Below are 19,677 nucleotides of genomic sequence, written 5' to 3' on the forward strand. Positions count from 1 at the left end.
AACCATGTGAGTCCACAGATTTTCCCCAGAGATAAGGGTCCATCCCATCTTTGCAGCCAGAGCCTGTGCGAAAGAAGGGAGATCCTTGAGCCCCCAGCCCCCCCATTTCTTGGGGATGGCAATCCTCTTCCATCCGATCCAAGCAAATATTCGCTTCTCTTTTGCCCCATTCCATAGGTACCTATTACAGGTTTGCTGTAATCGAGATAAAATGCTGCGAGGGATCCAGGCCAATGCCATCCAGAAGACCGGGGTAGCTTCCAACACTGCTTTGATCAGGACCAGCCTACCCGCACGAGAAAGATATCGATGGCTCCAAATATTTAGTTTCTTTTCCAATTTGGCCACTAGCCAAATCCAGTCAGCTATTTTGGGGCAAATAGGCTTGATCCAGAATCCCAAGTATTTGAGGCCCTGATCCAGGGGATGTAAGCTGTAGGGAAATAGCTGGAGAGCCATTTGTGATTCATTTACAGCGGTTCTGGCTAGAGTGATAGATGACTTTGAATGATTGGCCTGCATCCCAGTGGCGGATGAGAAGAGAGTGATAATATTTGAGAAAGAGCGAGAGTCTCAGATGCTACCATCTAAGAAGATCATGACATCATCCACAAATAGTAGGTGTGTGAGGTACCAGTCATCTGATATCTTGAGGCCATAGAAGTCTCCATTTCTCTTGGTAGATTCAATAAGGCGACTGAGGTTATCCATGACAATGAGGAAGAGAAGGGGAGACAGAGGGCACCCCTGCCTGAGACCACGTTCAAAGTGGAAGAAAGGTGTTGCTGATCCATTAATCAACACACTGAAAGAAGGGGTTGTAATACATTCCATGATCCATGTGATAAAATGGTGGGGGAAGTCCAGATGTATGAGGAGCATTTTGATGTATAGCCAGCTTACCCGATCGAAATCTTTTGCAAGATCAATTTTTAAGATGATGGCCTTATGGTGTTTTGTCCAGATGGAGTGGAAGGCCTCCTGTGCAACCCCAATAGCTTCATGAATCTAGCGGTGTTCCAGGAATGCAAATTGTTGAGGGGCAATGTGGCGAGACAGAATGGGACGAATGCGATTGGCAATGATTTTTGAGATGATTTTGTAGAGAACATTGCAGAGAGAGATGGGGCGATATTCATCAAAAGAGGAGGGCGAGTCAGATTTGGGAATCAGGGCAATGAAAGTGGAGTTGATGGCATTGTACATGGTTCCCGACATTCTACATTCCTCTACTACCCGAAGGAGGTCCAATTTGATCATCTCATAAAAGGCAATGTAGAATTCGATGGTCCATCCATCTGGACCTGGGCTGCGCTCCTTTTTAAACCATTTGATGGTGGACCCAAGTTCTTCTGGGGTCACCAGATCAAAAAGACTCTCAGCTTCATCTTCATTTACAAACCTAGGGAAATGTCCAGCAATGTTGATGATATCTGCAATGTTGGAACCCAGGGGTTGCTTATATAGGTTCCTGAAATGGGCTGTACCCATCTGTGAGAGCTTATTGAAAGAGTCAGCCACTCCACCCTCGGGCATAGGGAGATTCCAAATAGTATTACTGACTTTTATGCCTTTGGCATAATTGTGAAAAAAACGAGTGTTGTCATCTCCGGCCTTAAGCCAGATGGCCCTACTGCGCAATCGAGTAGATTCTTCCCTCTCTTTGAGGATTTTTTGCTTCTGATTTTCCAACTCTACTAAGTGGGATTTATCTGCCTCCGATATGAAACCCAATCCTCTTTCATCGGTGAGAGAGGTGAGCTCATCTTCAATGTGCTTGAGAGCTGCTACCTCCTGCCTGTATTTGTTCCTAGCCCATTCGATCGAGAGCTCCTTGAGTTGCGATAGATTCGTGCAGAAGCCCTTAGCCAAAGAGTCAGCTCGATCAATCAGGTGTGAGGGCCAAAAATCTGTAACAAGTCGGATGTAGGATGGGTCCTGAAGCCATCCTTGGTTGAATTTGAAAGGCGCCTTTGGTTTTTTATTTGGACCGATTATTTCTAGATAGATAGGATGGTGGTCTGATATACCTCCATTCCCCACCCATTGCCTGTAGAGGTGTAGTCTTTGAAGCAGAGATCCTTTCATCAAAAATCCGTCTAGTCTACGAGCCAGGGCAGCATCACCGATCCTTCTGTTCCTCCAGGTGGGTAGGGGTTTAATCATAGGGACATCGCTCAAGTCATTTCGATCTAATAGATCAGTCATGTAAGCGGATATGGGATCAATTTGTGTTGAGGCTCCCCATGATTCACCATAGCCCAGAGAAAAATTTAGGTCCCCCCCTGATGAATAAATGTTCAACAGATAGGATGGATAAGCCTAGAAGGTAATTCCAGAAGGCTTCACGCTGGTGGCATGGCCCGTATATGTTTATAGCCCTGAGAGTGATGCCCAAGTCTGCAGAGAAAAGATCGAGCCCCAAAAAGCCAAGTCCCCCCCAAGTACCTTGGGCTTTAATGGTAACAGGATTGTATCCAATCGCTAAACCACCTGATCGACCAGAGGAGTCCATGGCCGAGAAATGCCAACCAGGGAAGATAGAAGATAGTGAGGCCGTTATGGAGTCCGCAGGTCCAAGGGTTTCTTGGAGAAAAATAATGTCGACAGGAGAGGATTCATACAGTCTCTTGAGGGCTAGTTTCTTTGAGGCACTAGCCAGGCCTCTGCAATTGAAGGAGAGACACTTCATGGGGGAAGATGTCCAGGGGTGTTCTTCGCTCTAAGTACCCCATCAATAGTGGATTGTCTCCCGGTGGCTACCTATGCCCCCGCTCTTCGGATAGCCTTTGTGAGATCAGATTTTCTCCCTCTCAAGGGCAGGGAGGACGGACCAGGTGTAAATATACGCAACCCAATGTGTGAAGATTGAGGACCCTGTGAGTGAGGGCGAGGCCGCAGGAAATGAGGGTGATTTGCGCCCCTGGGAGATGAGAGGGAAGATGAAGGGGATGAAGGTGGTAGGGTGGCGGTGACCACAGGGGCAATGACGAAGGATGAAGGCATCGAACAGAAAGCAGCAGATAATGAAGGATATGATAATGGAGATGAAGACAAATTTGACAATGAAGGATATAGAGAGTTACCCGGTATGCCTGCGGATGTCGCTGCTGAGGCCGCCCGAGATCTAGTGACCGGAGCAGTTGCACGTCCATGCGAGACACCCTGAGCCTATGGAGCAGTAACATTGGGGATGCTCGTGGTTGGGACATGTTGAGCAGTCGGGGAGATTGATCTCGGAGTGGGGATGGAGGAATCAGGAGCGTCTGCTTGTCTCTGGTTGAGTGGGCAGTCCTTGAAGACGTGCCCCACCCTATGGCAATGACGGCATTTGAAGGGAACGCCTTCGTAATCTAAGATCTGAACATGAGTGTATCTTCCCCAATGGAGAGTGATTTTTTCCTCTAGACCTTCGCGAGTGTCTAGGTGCACCAGGATTCGGGCGAGCGTTCTGTTCCTAGACTCCACAAAGGTGCGATCATGATCGAGGTATGTGCCCAAAGCATTTCCAATGCGGATGAATACCTCTTCATTCCAGTATTGCAGGGGAAGACCCGGAAATCGAACCCATAAAGGCCCAGCTCCAATCTGTTCACGTTCCGGATCAAACAGGGGACTCCATCGCTTAAGCAACACCGGTGCCATCTCAATATGCCAGAATTTGGCCAGAACCAGATCCGTATAATTTTCTTTTGCGAAATGTAGAGCAAACCAACCGCAGGGGAGAACCTGAACTTCAGGAAGTTCTATCATAATCCCACCCCATATCTCCTTTACCCATTGTGGTAACCGGGTCGCAGAGTAGGCTCGCCCCCGGACATGGCCCACCAGAATAGTATTAGCCATGATTTCCGCCTCTGTTATGGCCATAGTCTTACCAAACCAGATAGAGATGTATTTTGCTGTGGATTTGACACACTTTGTTCTCTTTTTACCAGAACGCGGCGCCGAAGGGTGGTGAACCAAGGGATCTGGGAGGCAGTCTGGCGGATTTGTCCTGGAAGAAGCTACTTTGACAGCTGGGGTTTCAAAACACCCCGAGGGAGAATGGAGGAGCGCAGAGAAACCAGACGAAGAAGGAGGGGGCTGGCTTGAGGAGGGTGGAGCCGGGATGGAGGATGACAGGGGACGCGATTCGAAGGGCGGTGATGGAGGGATCACTGATGATAAAAAGCGAAGGGTTCCCGGAGATAAAGGGGGAAGATCCAGTCCGGCCGATTCAGAGAGAACCGCACCTTCTGGCGTGCCCGAGGGGGGGGGGGACCGGGATAGATACCGCAGGGGAGGGGTGCGATCCAGGAAGCAGAGGGTCCGGAGCAGCAAACGATGATGCGGGAGGAGGGCGATCGAAAATGACCTGAGACGGGTGCGGGTCTTCGGAGTAATCGACTTCCTCTTCCGTGTCCATAACCTCATTAACCGGCTCCATGGTGAAAAAGACAGCGATAGTTGTGACCTGAAAAAATGGGCCCGGTCGGCAGGTTCGAAACGTAGGCTGTAGGGAGTCTGCAGGCTGAGGAGATAGGGTTTCAGGATGCCCTAACCAAAACCCTCGCAGTTAACAACAGAGTGCGCTAGATCCATCTTCTCCTTTCCCATCCTATAGTTATGAACATGTACTTGACATATAAACAATGGGTTTCCAGTTATGGCTAGATCCATTAAGGAATTGTAGTTCCTTGAGAGATGATATATGTGTAGGTGTTCAGGGAAGCTTGCTTCATACAACAAGGTAAGGTAACCGATATATTGTTATTGTTATTTATGTAATGAAAGTTATGTGTTTATGGTAATATGATGTAGGGGATTGCATGGAAAAGGAGATTTCCATGAAATATTAAAGAAAGATGAGGTTGATCTTTCTATTGGAAGAATTGGTAACCCATGGGGGTTGATTCATGGTTTCTCTTGCTATTTTTGTGCTTTCGAGGCTTTGTGATTTTTTTGTGCTTGATTCATGGTTTTGTTTATGTCTAGTGTATGTCCAGACCATGTTTTTTTATGGTGTTGTATTGGTATTGCTTTCTCATGGTTTTCTTCTTCGTTGCTTTTGGTTCTCACCTTTTAGTTTTTGAGGGTATTGGGAATTGATTGGAAAGGAGGAACTTAACATAGGTCAGGAGAGTTGAGTGGTACCCAATAGGTAATGTAAGACTTGGATGAAGCCCAGTTCTTGTATAAGAGTAGCTTAAGGTAAGAATATGAAAATCGGTTGGATAGGTTGGGACCATTGAGATAAATGGATGGCGAAAGGAAAGTCATGATAAAGGTAACATGAAATGTAAAATAAATGTATTTGAGGCGTCATATGCCTTGGCTATGTTAGGAACCATTGTTCTCAATGTTGTGCATATGATATCTAGTAATTATGTTGTGATCATGATTATGTTGATATCTATATATGTATATGCATGTATGTATGTATGTCAATGTCTTATAGGGTTATCAGGGATCATGATTTTTTTATGTCGATGTTTATATGTATATATGTATGTATGCATGTCATTGTCTGACAAAATTCTGAGGGATCATTCTTGTGGAGGAGTGATTTCCTATGTAGGTGAATGCCATTAAGAGGTTCATGGCTTATGAGGAATCAAATGGGAAGAGAAGCCCTGACAGATCTATGAGGTAAGTATTATGTGGATATTACTTGATATTATGTGATCATACTATTTCTATGTTTATGCTATGGCAATTAATGTTGAGGGATACATCAATGGAAGAAAATTAGTGTGATTTGTGGCACGTTAGAACAAGCATGAATAGTGGAAAGACAATAGAAGTAAGGTTTCTTGGTAGAGTCAATGTGGTCTCTGGATGTGTAGTGCTACTACTGGGTGCCACTTTTTGATGTTAGTTTAGTCACATTATCTATGTTTTGACCATATTTTCATTTCATATATCTCCTTTATCATTCATATTTTCTTAAAATTGAACATCTCATGTACATGTTGGGAAAATACTAAGATGGGGAGGGGGGTGAATCAATATTTTAAAAACACACAATAATAATTTTATTTTCTGAAATATATACACAACTTCAATAAACCCAACTCACATATGCACACAACTGTCGTAAAAGAAACTAGCGTATTCTTATTAAACTTGTAAAACAACTAATTATCTATCTGTTAAACTTAAACAATAATGTAAGAGATTTATCAGGCATTTGATAATCTGTAAGTAGGTGTAGTAAGAAAAAAATAAAGCATCACACATAAGCAACAAACATCAACACCAAGATTTATGGTGGAAACCCAATGTGGGAGAAAACCACCACAATTCTCGCCTCAGTATTTAAACTTATTAATATCAAAAAAATTCTTACATTCTTGTATTGGTGAAAACTCATACCAGTACACAGGCACCCACATGCTAAAGGCTACAACCTTCACTCATTCTCTAGCTCATACAAGAAGAGAGCTCCAACCCCATGATATGATTACCACTTACTATTGGCAGGAAGCTTTGACTTCCTTACTAAAGGATCCAACCCCCTCATCTGATTCTTAGCTACTACTAGTAGGAAGCTTCAAATTCATCGCTAAAGTCTCCAACCCTCACCAACATCTATGGACCACGTTTCATAAATTTTGACACTAGATCCACCTACTTTAACACATCACAACTTGTAGATCAACTGAAGCAAAAACCAAGTTAATTCAAACATAACAGTGAGATCACTGTAACAAGAACATAGAACTGAACCCAGATACTACATCAACACACAAAATTAACTGCAACCTTGATCATTCATATGTCAACATGTATATGCAACTTCACTTAAGGAAACCCTTGTGTATACACACTTTTCTATAGAGAAACCTATGTACATATCTCAATATACTAAAAACTTTGTAATTCTAAATCAGACACAAAGTTGACCAAAGTTATTATGAAATATTAAGTTAGCTTACAGAACCCTCATACAGGTAGCAACATCAATAATTTTTTCAACCAATCAACATGTAACCAAATTCAACATCTTCATTCAATCAGTTCTACTTCAGACATTATCACTCAAATGAGATCAACATGAGGGCATCATTGACAAAAAACAAAGATACATCAATATTGATCGGGTTTATCAACCATTTATGAACAAAACAATTTCTTTATATACATGACTTTGAAGAAATGAAATAACATGTATACATGAATTCACCGAGACAAACATATGTATAGATCTACAACAATGAGCAGAAACCCTTCCTTTATGTACAAGACATTAGCGATACCAACGTACATACGGATCTAAAAATTTTGATCTAAAATTGCGTACCTCTTTAGAACATCAGAGAGACCAAGATCATAATATTCAGATATTAAAAAAATCATGCTTCAATACTTAGATCTAGTCAATCAATGAGAAAATCATACAATGGAAAGTCATTTTAGGTCTCATGATCCTGATCCATCATTTTATTCATCGGTGCATAATTATTTCAAATCTATGTGTCAGCTATGACGCTTACAATGAAAATATAATTCATATGTAAGTATTCATCAAAAAACCCTTCACATGCACACTTAGCACTTTGATATTCATCTCCTTATATAGTTTAGCCCTTATCCAATACCACCGGTCAAAACTACACTAGTGCCAGTGGTTATCTTTGATGGAATCAATATCTGTTGTCGTGCTCATTACTATAGGCCAATACCATGGTAAAGACCCTTGGTATTTAGAATACCATGGTGAAAAAACTATATGTGACTTTGCTTCACCAAACTTGCGTGTATATGTGACTTGGCCTTTACAAACCCACATATAGATATTCAAAATTTCACCTTTATCAAAGATCTAATTATGATCTGTAAACCTTTGTCCCATCATTCTATTATTCTATTTGATCACTCTATCACCTCTGAATTGAACCGTGGATTCATCTAGCTACCATATACTTGTTATGTTATAAGTGAGTTGCCATCAAGGACAACACATGCATCATAATGCCAACAATCGCCCCCTTTGGACTTCATTACAATGATGTTGGTGTTGATCACCTCAACCTATAGAAACACACTAGAGACATCAAATAACTATTATTCAAATACCAATATACTCTCCCCCTTTGACATCAAAGGAAAAGGGTGGACCAAAGCTCCCTCTTTGGATTTGATTTGCACTATATTGTGCATGCTCCTCGTGAGCACATGTTGAATGTTTAGAAATATTTTCAAATGAGGAAAATGACTCTATAACTCAATTGAGTATGACCTTCCTATCATTAAGGACTCATACTTAAATCAATCACCCAACCATGTGGGGATACATATTTGACTTAACCACCCAACCAAGTGGGATTACATATTTGACATGACCTCAAAAGTCCATACATGAATGAATATGACAATTATTACATCACAGGTCTCCACATGACCTTTACATGAAATGACAGATATGAAATTAATAACTAAGATTGAAATTTCTTAATAGTAGCATAATTCAACAACCATAATGCTAACAATGCATTATATTCTGCAAGGCTATTTCTCCCCTTGAACCCGTGCTACCTGTTCATTGTAAAAAAATCATTCATCAAAGCATATTAATCAATCATATAAATATCAATGAGAAAAACATAACTCAATATCATATCAACAGATTGTACCCATCAACACCAGGCCAAGAAAAATAAAATCATAGTTGCTAATCTTGGGTTTATCCCATTGTTTTTCTATCATAGAAAAACATGCGTGACTCTTTGCAAAAAAAAAACACATATATAAATGCTTGTGGTTCAAGAAACCTGTGTATAGAAAACAACCTTTTGAATTCTTACCTATAGACTGAGAAGACTATATTAACAAAAAAATGAGGGAGAGGCAACTCCCAGTTTATGTCTGAGATAGTCAAATGCTTCTCTGTAGAGAGGTTTAGTGAATATATCAACAACTTGTTCTCTGGAGGGAAAATACTCAAACTTACCCATTTTCTAAAGTAATTGTTCTCATAGCAAGTGATACTTAATAGGAATATGCTTCATATTGCAGTGCATAACAAGAATTTTCGAAATACTAATAGCACTTCTATTAACACATAGGATGGAGATGGGTGGAGAACATTGTATTTGTATATCTTGTAATGTTTGCATCATCTAGAGGAGTTTTGTGGAACAAGATGAAACAACCCCATATCCTGCTTCTACTGTAGATAAGGCCACAAAAATTTGTTTCTTGCTAAACCAATATACCAATTGGGGCCCCATGTAAAATGCACCTTCGCTAGTGCTTTTCTAGTCATCAACATTTCCAGCCAAATCCGCATCTCTATATGTATGAAATGTAAGATTTGAATCTTTAGGATACCATAGACAAAACCCTTGGAGATATTTGAATATTCTCTTTAATACCTGAAGATGTGATTCCTTTGGATTGGATTGGAAACGTCCAACAATCCCAACTGCATGCATGATATCTGGTCTAGTGCCTATTAGATAAAGCAAACATTCAATCATATAATTGTACTCTGGTTGGTTTACTACGGGAGAATCATCATTAGAACTGAGGCTACATCCTGTCATCAAGGGAGTACATATAGATCTACAATCTTCCATCCCATACATATTAAGAATCTGCTTGAGATATTTTTTTTGGCGGAGAAAGATGCCATCTCTTGCTTGTTGCACTTGTAGACGAGGAAAATATGTTAGTTCCCCATGTAAAAACATTTCAAATTCTTGTTGCATAACATAAGCAAAGTTTTGACTCAGAGATTCTTCATTACTACCAAAGATGATATCATCAACATGAAGAACAAGAAATAATAGTTTATCATTCAAAATTTTTGAGTAACGTTGTTGTCTACGGATCCTTTTGCGAAACCTTGTTGTTGAATATATTTTTGAAGATGATAATACCATACCCATGGATCTTGTTTTAGCCCATATAAATCCTTTTTTAGCTTTCATACAAGGTTTTCATCATTCCCTAGAATGAATCCTTCTGGTTATTGAATATATACTTCTTCTTATAGATCTCCATTAAAGAAAGTAGATTTTACATCCATTTGATAAACTTTGAAAGTGCAAGAAATATTCTTATGGCTTCAAATCTGGCTACTAGTGCAAATGTTTCTTCAAATTCTATATCTTCATCTTGAGCATAACCTTTACAAAAAATCTATCCTTGTTCCTAATGACCTCTCCATTTTCATTCAACTTATTTTTGAATATCCATTTTGTCCCAATAACATTTTTATCATGAGTCCTTGGAACCAATTCCCAAGTATCTTTCTTTTCAATTTGATAAAGTTCTTCATTCATGGCCTTAACCGAACATTCATATTTTCTAGCTGGATTTACATTTTGTGGTTCAATGGTGGATAATAAAGCTTTATATCTAAAACAACCTACAAGGTTTCTTCTTGTTTGTACCACAAATTCATTTTCTCCTAGAATTTGTGTTTCTGAATGATTCTTTTGAACATACATGGATGGAGCCTTTTATTTTTCTAATGTGTCTTCTTCTATTGCTTCATTAGTTTCTTCTTCTATATCATTGCGATTTGATGTGGGAAAACATTCATCATCATCATCCTCTTTTGTTTATGTTACCTTTTTGGGATCTATGCATGCTTCATTAATCACAACATCAATGTATTCAACAATTTTCCGAAGTCTCTTATTGTAACATTTGTATGCTTTTCTTCTAGATGAGTAACCAAGATTTATTCCTTAAATTTCTCTAGCTTCAAACTTACCAAGTTTTTCGTAATTTATTTTGATGAAACGTTTCCTTCCAAAAACTCTAAAATTATTTATAGTGGCAGGTTTACCATACCAAAGTTCATACGGAGTTTTATTTCTATTCACACGAACATGAGCCTTGTTGAGAATATTTATTGTGGTATGTGCAGCTTCACCCTAGAAGGTGCCAAGAGTTCTAGACTCATCAATCATAGCACAAGCCATTTTTTTAACAATTCTATTCATTCTTTCTGCCATGCCATTTTGTTGAGGAGTTTTAGCTACAAAAATTTGTATTTTTATATCATGATGTTCACAGAAATCAAAGAATTCATTTGATATGTATTCTCCTCCTTGGTCAGATCTGAGATATTTGATTTTTAGATATAATTAATTTTCAACTAATGCTTTGAAGACTTTAAATTTATCAAATGCTTCATCTTCGTCTTTCAATAAATTGATCCATCACATTCTATAAAAGTCATTAATGAACAATATATAGTATTATTCTCCACGAGGTGAATTTTTTCTTACTAGTCCACACAAATTAGTATATATAATTTCAAGAGGCTTACTTGCTGATCCTTCTTTGGCATTGAATTGAACTCTGATTTTCTTACCGAATTGACATGACTTACATATGGTACTTTCTGGTATGGTGATGTTGGGTAGATCATGAAAAAATTGAGCCTGCTTGATTTGATTATTTGAGAGAAGCTTAGATGTGCCATAAGCAGTTTTCATTTTCCTTTCCTAGGTAACATTGTTCTTGGCCACCTTTCAATATATACAGATTGATCAATGTTCTTGATCCTTTTATTATGATCTTTCATGTGCCAATTTCAGGAGCCATGCATTCCTTTCATCGAAATACTACCTCATTTCCTTGGTCACACATTTGGCTAACACTCAACAAGTTATGATTTAATCCAACATCATACATAACATTACTAGCTTTAACCTTTTCTTTTAGAGAAATAGAACATTTACCCTTAATGACACTAGGTGAGTCATTTCCAAAAGTGAGATTCTTTTCTTTCTCTAAAGAATTGTATGAAATAAGTTTATATTTATCACATGTCATGTGTTTTGAGCATCCACTATCAATGTACCATTGATTTTCTTGTCCTTATGTAAACAATGTTATGACACAACTTTTAGATTGTAACTCGTTACTTTTCCATACCTTAGAATTTGTTGATATTTTCTCTTTTTTAGATGTTGGCTGTAATTTTCTCCTCCATTCATATTCTTCATGTCCAAATTTATTACAAAATCAACATTCAATTTATTCTCCAAGAGATGAGAAGTTCTTATAAGTATTCTTCTTGATTCCTGTCTCATTCCTTTGTTTTCATGCTTCTCTAGTAATGGTAGTTTTGTATGAAACACACTGAGCATTCATATGACCAAAATTATGACATGAGAAACATTGTCCATTAAAGAAGAAATTTTTGTGATCATAGAATCTTCTAGTGTTGTTTACGTTTTGACTGGTGCTTTTGTTTTTGTTCATCCTTGGATTAGAGTGAACATGATTTACTTGTGGAATGTCTTTATTCTTTTGTTGAGGACTGAAGCTTTGTTGATTCATTTTTGTTGCGTTTATATAACTTCCGGTGGTGGATGAAACTTTTCTGTTTGAGATGTTTCTCCTTTGTATCCATGCTAAGGACTAAATATTTGTTGAATAGTTTTTGCTACATTTGGATAGTGTCTGGTGGTGGCTGAAGACCTTTTTGTTTGAGATGCTTCTCCGGTGTATCCAAGACCTATCTTCATAAGAGGAGAGCATTGTACCTTGATAATTTCATATAAGGTTTTAAATCCTTTAGAAAATCTAAGATTCAGAGCTTTTATTTTCTCAAGTTCCTTCTTAGACTTACTACTTCAGATTATAACTTCTCATTATGCATTTAGTTTTCTATGAGTTAATGCTTCAATGTACCTTTGGCTACATTGTTTTCTTGCAAAAAAAAATTGAGTTGATTAATTTCTTCAAATAAATATTTTTCCTCTAAAGCATCCACAAATTTATCATTAGACTCATTAGTATTTTTCTCAAAATCCATGAATAATTTAAGATCTTGATCAAATTCTCCTTCTTCACTATTTGACAAGTCATCACTACCTTCATGAGTATAATAAATTCTTCTATTGTCAAACCGTCTCCTATTACCTTTTGCAATATCCTTCCCTTTGTCATGGTTATCTTTATGAGGAAATTTAGAAGCATAATGACCAACTCTACCACAAGAAAAACATTTGAAGGGAAGCATACCTCTAAACCTTCTCGTGCTGAGTTGAAGTTTCTTTACAAAGTTCACCTCATATTCTTTTGATACATATCCTGATTCCTTATGTTCTTCCTTTTCTTTTTCTTTTGCAGATTCTTTAAATTCGGTTTGTCTAACTTCTCAGTGACCTCCATTTCTCATTTCAAAAGTAGTTAGGATTCAATGAAGTTGAACAACAATAATATCTTGCACATCTTTATTCTCTTCAATGATAGACACTTTTGACTCAAATTTAGGAGTTAGATAAATTAGGATTTTCTCTACTAAAGTGATGTCCTTTATTTCTTCAACCAGATTTTTCATGTGATTTACAATATCATCTATACTTAGAAAGAAACTAGCAATAATTTCATCATTATGCATTGTGAGAGTTTCATATTCAATTTTGAGAGTTTGGAGTTTAGCATTTTTTACCTTGGTATCACCTTCATAGATTTGAGTGATTTTATCCCATATTTGGTTTGCTATGTTTAACTCCATAACTTTGACAAATTCTTATTTTGTTAAAGTTCCCAATAATGCATTGACAAATTTGAAATTGGTTTCATACGTCTTCTTTTCTGTTGCATCTATGGGAACTGCAGCTAGATATTGGTAACCTCCTTCCACAATTTCCCAAACATCTACTCCAAGGGATTGAAGATAGGATCTTGTTCTTTTCTTGCAATATATTAAATTATTTTCGTTGAAGAGTGGTGGTTTGATAGAAGTCTTTCCATCTTGATTTCTCATCTTAGGAGATATTCCTTCAAGGAATCAAGCTTCTTTTGAAGGATCTTTTGTCATACCAATTGTTGGGAAAAACGCTAAGAGGGGGGGTGTGAATCAGTATTTCAAAATCTCCCAATAATAATTTCCTTTTTGGAAATATATACATGGATTCACTAAACCCAAGTCATGAATGCACGCCACTGTTGTAAAAGAAACTATCATATGCTTATTAAGATTGTAAGAGAACTAATTCTTTATATGTTAAACTTAAACCATAATGTAAGAGATTTACCAAGCATTTGATATGCAGTAAGCAAGTGTAGTAAGAACATAATAAAGTATCACACATGAACACCAAGATTTAAGGTGGAAACCCAATGTGGGAGAAAACCACCATAGTTCTCGTTCCAGTCTTCAAACGTATTAATATCAAAAACTTATTACATTATTGTACTAGTGCAGACTCATACCAGTATGCAGGCACCCACCTTCTGAAGGCTACAACCTTCAATCGTTATCCATCTCCTACTAAAAGGGAGCTCCAACCCCCTAATCTGATTACCAGCTACTACTGGCAGGAAGCTTCGACTCCTTTACTGAAGGCTCCAACCCCTTGATCTAATTAGCAGCTACTACTGGCAGGAAGCTTCGACTTCCTCACTAAAGTCTCCAACCCTCAGCAACATCCATGGACCATGTTTCATAAAGTTTCACACCATCCACCTGCTTTAATACATCAAAACTTGTAGATCAACTTAAGAGAAAACCAACTTAATTTCAATAGAACAATGAGATCAATGTAACCAGAACAAAAAACTGAACTTAGAATATTGCATCAACACATAGAATCAATGTCATGTCCCTTGTCAAACACATTAGTAATAGGGTGTTACTACACAATTTTGGACATTTCTTACTAAGGAAGAGGACCCCACACTTTCGACTTAGGGACTTAGCATCCAAATCGACTTTATTTAGCTGCTAGAGGAATGTGGGGGCCACCCACATAGGAGTTGGGATTAGCCATTTGATGTGTTTGGAGGGAAAATCGAACGGGTGGATGGAGGGGCCCACATGAGACTAAGGGGACCCAAGGAGTTATAAAGAGAGATAAGCTCTTATTTTGTTTTCATCTTGAATATTTGACAAAAAAACTCACTCTTGTACATTCTGCTGCTTAGTGAGTCTACCGATTGTGTTATAGACATTTTTGGGCACTGCAACCCCAAGCATAAAATGTCCATAAACCAAGGGCTCCTAAGTCCCTAAAAGTGTTGTTCCAACCCATAAAGGAACAAGGTCAATTGATTACAGCTTCTCCCAGAATTTCTCCGTGAAAAACTACTCAAAACGGGTCAAAACTGGATCATTTCACCTACTCCATAGGCAAAGTGCGTTGCATCTCACCTAAGTACACTCAGTGGGTGCGTTGCATTTCAAAAATCCCTTCTATGGGGTGCGATGGGCGAGAAGAGGCAAATGGCAGTGTCAATCTGCGAGGTGGAGAAGCATGGAATCTTCCAGAAACTTCTCCTGTGACACTTGCCTCTCTGAATTCGACCAAGGATGAGTAAGAGACCATCAATCTCCAAGTGGAAGCAAGAACTATTAGAGGGAAGACACTAATCAAATCACAAGCTGAATCATCTCCCTTATAGGCATCTATATATGGATCCCTCATCCCAGAGATTCGGAGGCTGGAATTTTGCATCTTGTAAGGAATTGTTGTTGGTTTCTTGAGGCAACATCATAGTGTTGGTTGATCTAAGCTTTGCATGAGGTGAAGAAAGGCTTACTTACTGAGAGGATGATGCTGGGTCATAACAACTGGTTGTAACTCTCTTGGCTCTTTATTTATTATCAATAAATCTATTCAAGTTTTCCTCCATACTCTTGTGTCATTTATGTTTCATGCACTTGTATGGTCAATTTACATCTGATCCTAGATTGTTTATGATAATAGATCCATGTTCTCGTATAGTGTTATGCTGCTTTGATTCTATAGGTACTCTGTGAAGCTGGGTATACAAGAAATCAAGTAGCAAAGGACTATCAGAAGAGAGAGGAATCGAGCAAGGAACCAAGCGCAAGACAGAGGTTGGTCTCCTTTATTCTTCTCGCATCTATCTTTCATAAAGGAAAACGAAAGTAGTTTTACTTTGTTTGTTTCTAAGGTAGCTACCTGCCTTAGTGGGATTAGCAGTTCTTCATAGACACTTTTCCCTGTAACAAAATGACGACTCCGCTGGGGAGCGACTAGGTTGTTTGTTTATCTACATTTGTTTACTTTATAAACTTACAGACGGAGCCTGAAGTTGAGCCAGGTAGCCTTCGAACTGCATTTTCTATGCAAATGCAAAGTAGATAAATGTCACTTCAGTCAATCTCCGGGTTTCGTTTGTGAATTAAACAATAGATTTACAAACTCTCTAATTCCCCTTGTGGTGGCTCTACTAACCTCCTTAGATCTACCCTTGTGATTGATTTATTGATTACCACTTGCTCGGCCAAAATCCCTGAACTGAACTGCAAATTGTGACCCGGAACCCAAGAAAAGTCTCGTCTTTGGTCCAGCACACTGTCTGTTCTGTGAATCTCAAATTCAGTGCACTTCCCGAGTGTAGTAGGTGCGTTGCATTTCAAATTCACTGTGTTACAGCTGCGTTGATCAGACTAGGCATTGTTCCTAAATTTTGGTTTTTGTGTTCACTCTTTTCAGATCTATTCAAGAGTTTTGCTGCCTATAGTCAATACACCTCTGTTTGAAACCCCTTTCCTTGCTGTTATTCTGCCTCCATTGTGAAAGGAACTGTAAATGTTTTTGTGTATTTGTTGAGTCATTTTTAGTTCTCCTTTGCAAAAAAGCAATGTAATTGTACTGTCGTTTCTTGATTTGAAAGTTTCGCAAGTGTCGTTTTCAGTCATAGAAGAGAGTCTGATTGCTCTTGATAGTCAATTACCCTGTTACTATTGTATTTGATCTAAATTAGTAGTTTTTCTAGTCTCGAAAGCAAGTTTTCATTTCCAAATCGCAAAGTGTTGTCATTGTCTTCATTTTGATTTTGAAAAGAAACTTGTCAGTAATTGTCGCTTTTAAAAATGATTCAGATTTGCGAATTACCTTTCTTTTTATCATTCACATATTAAGAAGGCTGAAAAAAAATACATGTATGTGCATTTGCATTTAGACTGTTTGATTGGTTTGATTTAGGACAGTGCATATAGTGTGTGCTCTTTGCTCTTTGTTGAAAGAATTCTGTCTTTCTTTCCTTAGTAGCTAGGATTTTCATTGCACAAAGAAGATAAAATGAATGTTTATCATCTTAGATTGCATTTTAGGAATTGTACATCTACATCACGCGGTGAACCAGAAAGGCAAATTTCTTATGCAAGATCAACTATAAAATAAATTTAATGAATCTAACAACGCTTTGGAACCTAACGCACAACATCTAGAAGTCTAGGCTAGAGACGTATTCCGGAGTCGTAAATCCTGGTAACTATTGTTCTCACTGTTGGTTAGGTGATTCCTCCACTTTGAGACGATAAGTGCCAGTTCGGACTTGTGCTCCCACGTACCGTCGAGTATATTTTGGGAGACCATAATAGGCTTAATCCTTTATCCATAGGAATCCATGTCTGTCGCCCTATCGATCGCAATGCACTGAACACAACATTCGGGAAGATTGACTGTCGTATCGTAAAATGTATTCTGCAGTTTTGCGATTGGTTTGGTAATCCCTCTACCTAGATTTCTAGAGCAGTCCCTTTCGTTCCTTTTCAGACTCCTTAATGGAAAAGGTCCATCTAAGCACTTGTCACTTCAGGCTCATTAAAAATCGAAGGCGACTAGAGTCATCTTTTGTTTTTTCTCGACTCTTTAAAATTGAAAAAAAAAGTTGTGTCAAAGCATCTAAAATTTATTTTAAACAGAATAATCATCACCTTTCCTACCTTGGTCTTAGGTTGAGAGAATGGAGTCCACCAACCAAGGAGTTCCGCTTGGAGGAAATCCTAGTCCCTTCTCCTCTTGGGGAGATGTTGGTGCACCCCATATGGCTACATTGTCGCTTCCAGGATTGACAATTGGCTTGCCCGTATGGATTTTCTCAACCTCTATCATTCAAAACACCGCAATTTCTGAACAATCGAGTCAACAACTAGACAATTCCAGAGTTACCCCCAAACCCTCTACTTCGTCCAATTCTTCCTCCCCTACTTCCTCTTCGCTTGATGAGGCTGATAAAGCAAAAAATCAAGTACCAGAGAAGAAGAAGGAAAAGAAGAAGAAAGAGAAGAAGAAGAATGAGCTAAAGGTGAAAAGGGGTAACCAAGCGTCGTCTAGTGAAAATCCACACACTGCACTGGCCAGGCCTAAATCGCCATGTGTCATTTGCAAAGGAGACCACTACCATAGATATTGTCCTTGCATCCCTCAGATATTAAGGGACTGGTCTCCTTGTTTGCACAACCCGGTGTCGTCAACCTCTGATGATCATGTTGAAAACACACCGTCGACTAGTGAAAGTGAAGCCCCTGGAAAAAAAGGAAAGTGCAAATTTCCTTGTAAACTGTGTGAAGGCGATCACAACGTCCACTGTTGTCCCTTCTTAGACGAGGCTAAAATAGTTTTGGACGATCGTCCGGTTTCACCATTACGACTTCCTCCTGGATATAAGAAACTCTTGCCGAGTCTGTCACTAGTTGAAAATTTGGCTGACCTGCCCAGGTGGTCGGCCGAAGCATCTATGATTGAAGATAAACCATCTGAACCCATACTAGATGAAAGTCAAAAGGTCAAGGCAGCAGTTGACCCGGTCTTGCCTTCAGAGGTTCCATCTTCAGATGATACAGTCACCGAAGAGAACAAGGATGACACCGTCCAAATTCTTTTCGTAAACACAGACTCCGATGAACATGGGGGCAATTTACCCATTCCTTTACCGCAGGAAGGAAGTTCGTCAGAGTTGTACCCAACCGTCTATTTGGTCCCACCTCCAAGCAACCTAGTTGTTTCCTTCGACTGGAATCAGCTAGGCAGACCCTGTTTACCGGCTACTATACCATTCCGAATCATTTCTCAAGTATATAGAATGGTTATGGCTGGTACCATCATAGATGAAGGGGCTTCTGTGAGTATCCTTTCCTCGACTGCTTGGAAAGCGCTTGGTTTGCCATCACTTTTGCCTGAGATGAGAAATCTAACAGGCTTTGACAAAGGAACCAGTCGACTGTTAGGGATCCTTCCCAATGTGCCCATGACATTGAGAGGGAAAACCATTCACATGAACGTAATGGTAGTCCAAGGACCCCTGGATTATAATCTACTCCTTGGACGAGACTATATTTATTGCATGGGAGCCATTGTCTCATCACTCTTTAGAGTAATGTGTTTTCCGCACGAAGGAAGAGTGGTCAAGCTCATAGACCAACTTTCATTCCCCGGTTGACGCATAACAAATAGTCATATACCATCCCTGAATGGTATTTTCACGCAAGGAATGTCTCATCAATCTCCAGTCCATCCACCTGATGAGCGTGAGTAATTCGGGGGACATGACTGAAACCCAAGGGGCATGCACCCTGGTCTGCTTCGGCAAGAAAACTTCAGGTATAGGATAGGTTTCCGCGAGAGATATATGACTAGTATGACACTTCCATCCGTGATTGGAAAAGGGGGTTAGACTGGAATAAGATTCCCTTGTCAAAGTTATGTGGGTGGAGGCATCTGCGCCACTCGCCTTTGTCTATTTCGGTAGGCATCGCCGAAGAAGTGTTTTTTTTGCAGTGCAGATAAAACAATCTTTGGTAACCTGAAAGAGATAAACCTTTCCCGATAAAACAGATGTTTTTGTCGGTAGATTGAAGGGTGACCTTGAAACTCTATTTTATACTTGGGGGCATGCAAGCGAAGAGCGACCATTTATTTTTTAAATTTGTAGGTCCTCTAATCCTTTAAACTCGTAGGATTGGTC

General features: G+C 39.2%; 1 protein-coding gene across 1 annotated transcript; it reads right to left on the reverse strand.

The window, feature by feature from the left end:
* Nucleotides 1-3,171: 3,171 nt before the first annotated feature.
* Nucleotides 3,172-3,870, reverse strand: LOC149256018 (uncharacterized). Its single transcript, XM_089455187.1, has one exon. It carries the CDS (start codon nt 3,868-3,870, stop codon nt 3,172-3,174), a length of 699 nt encoding a protein of 232 aa, XP_089311313.1.
* Nucleotides 3,871-19,677: the final 15,807 nt, after the last annotated feature.

Source organism: Pinus tabuliformis, chromosome 7 (genome assembly GCF_031772625.1).
Source record: "Pinus tabuliformis cultivar Carrire ecotype Pingquan chromosome 7, CPIR1, whole genome shotgun sequence".
Classification (NCBI taxonomy): domain Eukaryota; kingdom Viridiplantae; phylum Streptophyta; class Pinopsida; order Pinales; family Pinaceae; genus Pinus; species Pinus tabuliformis.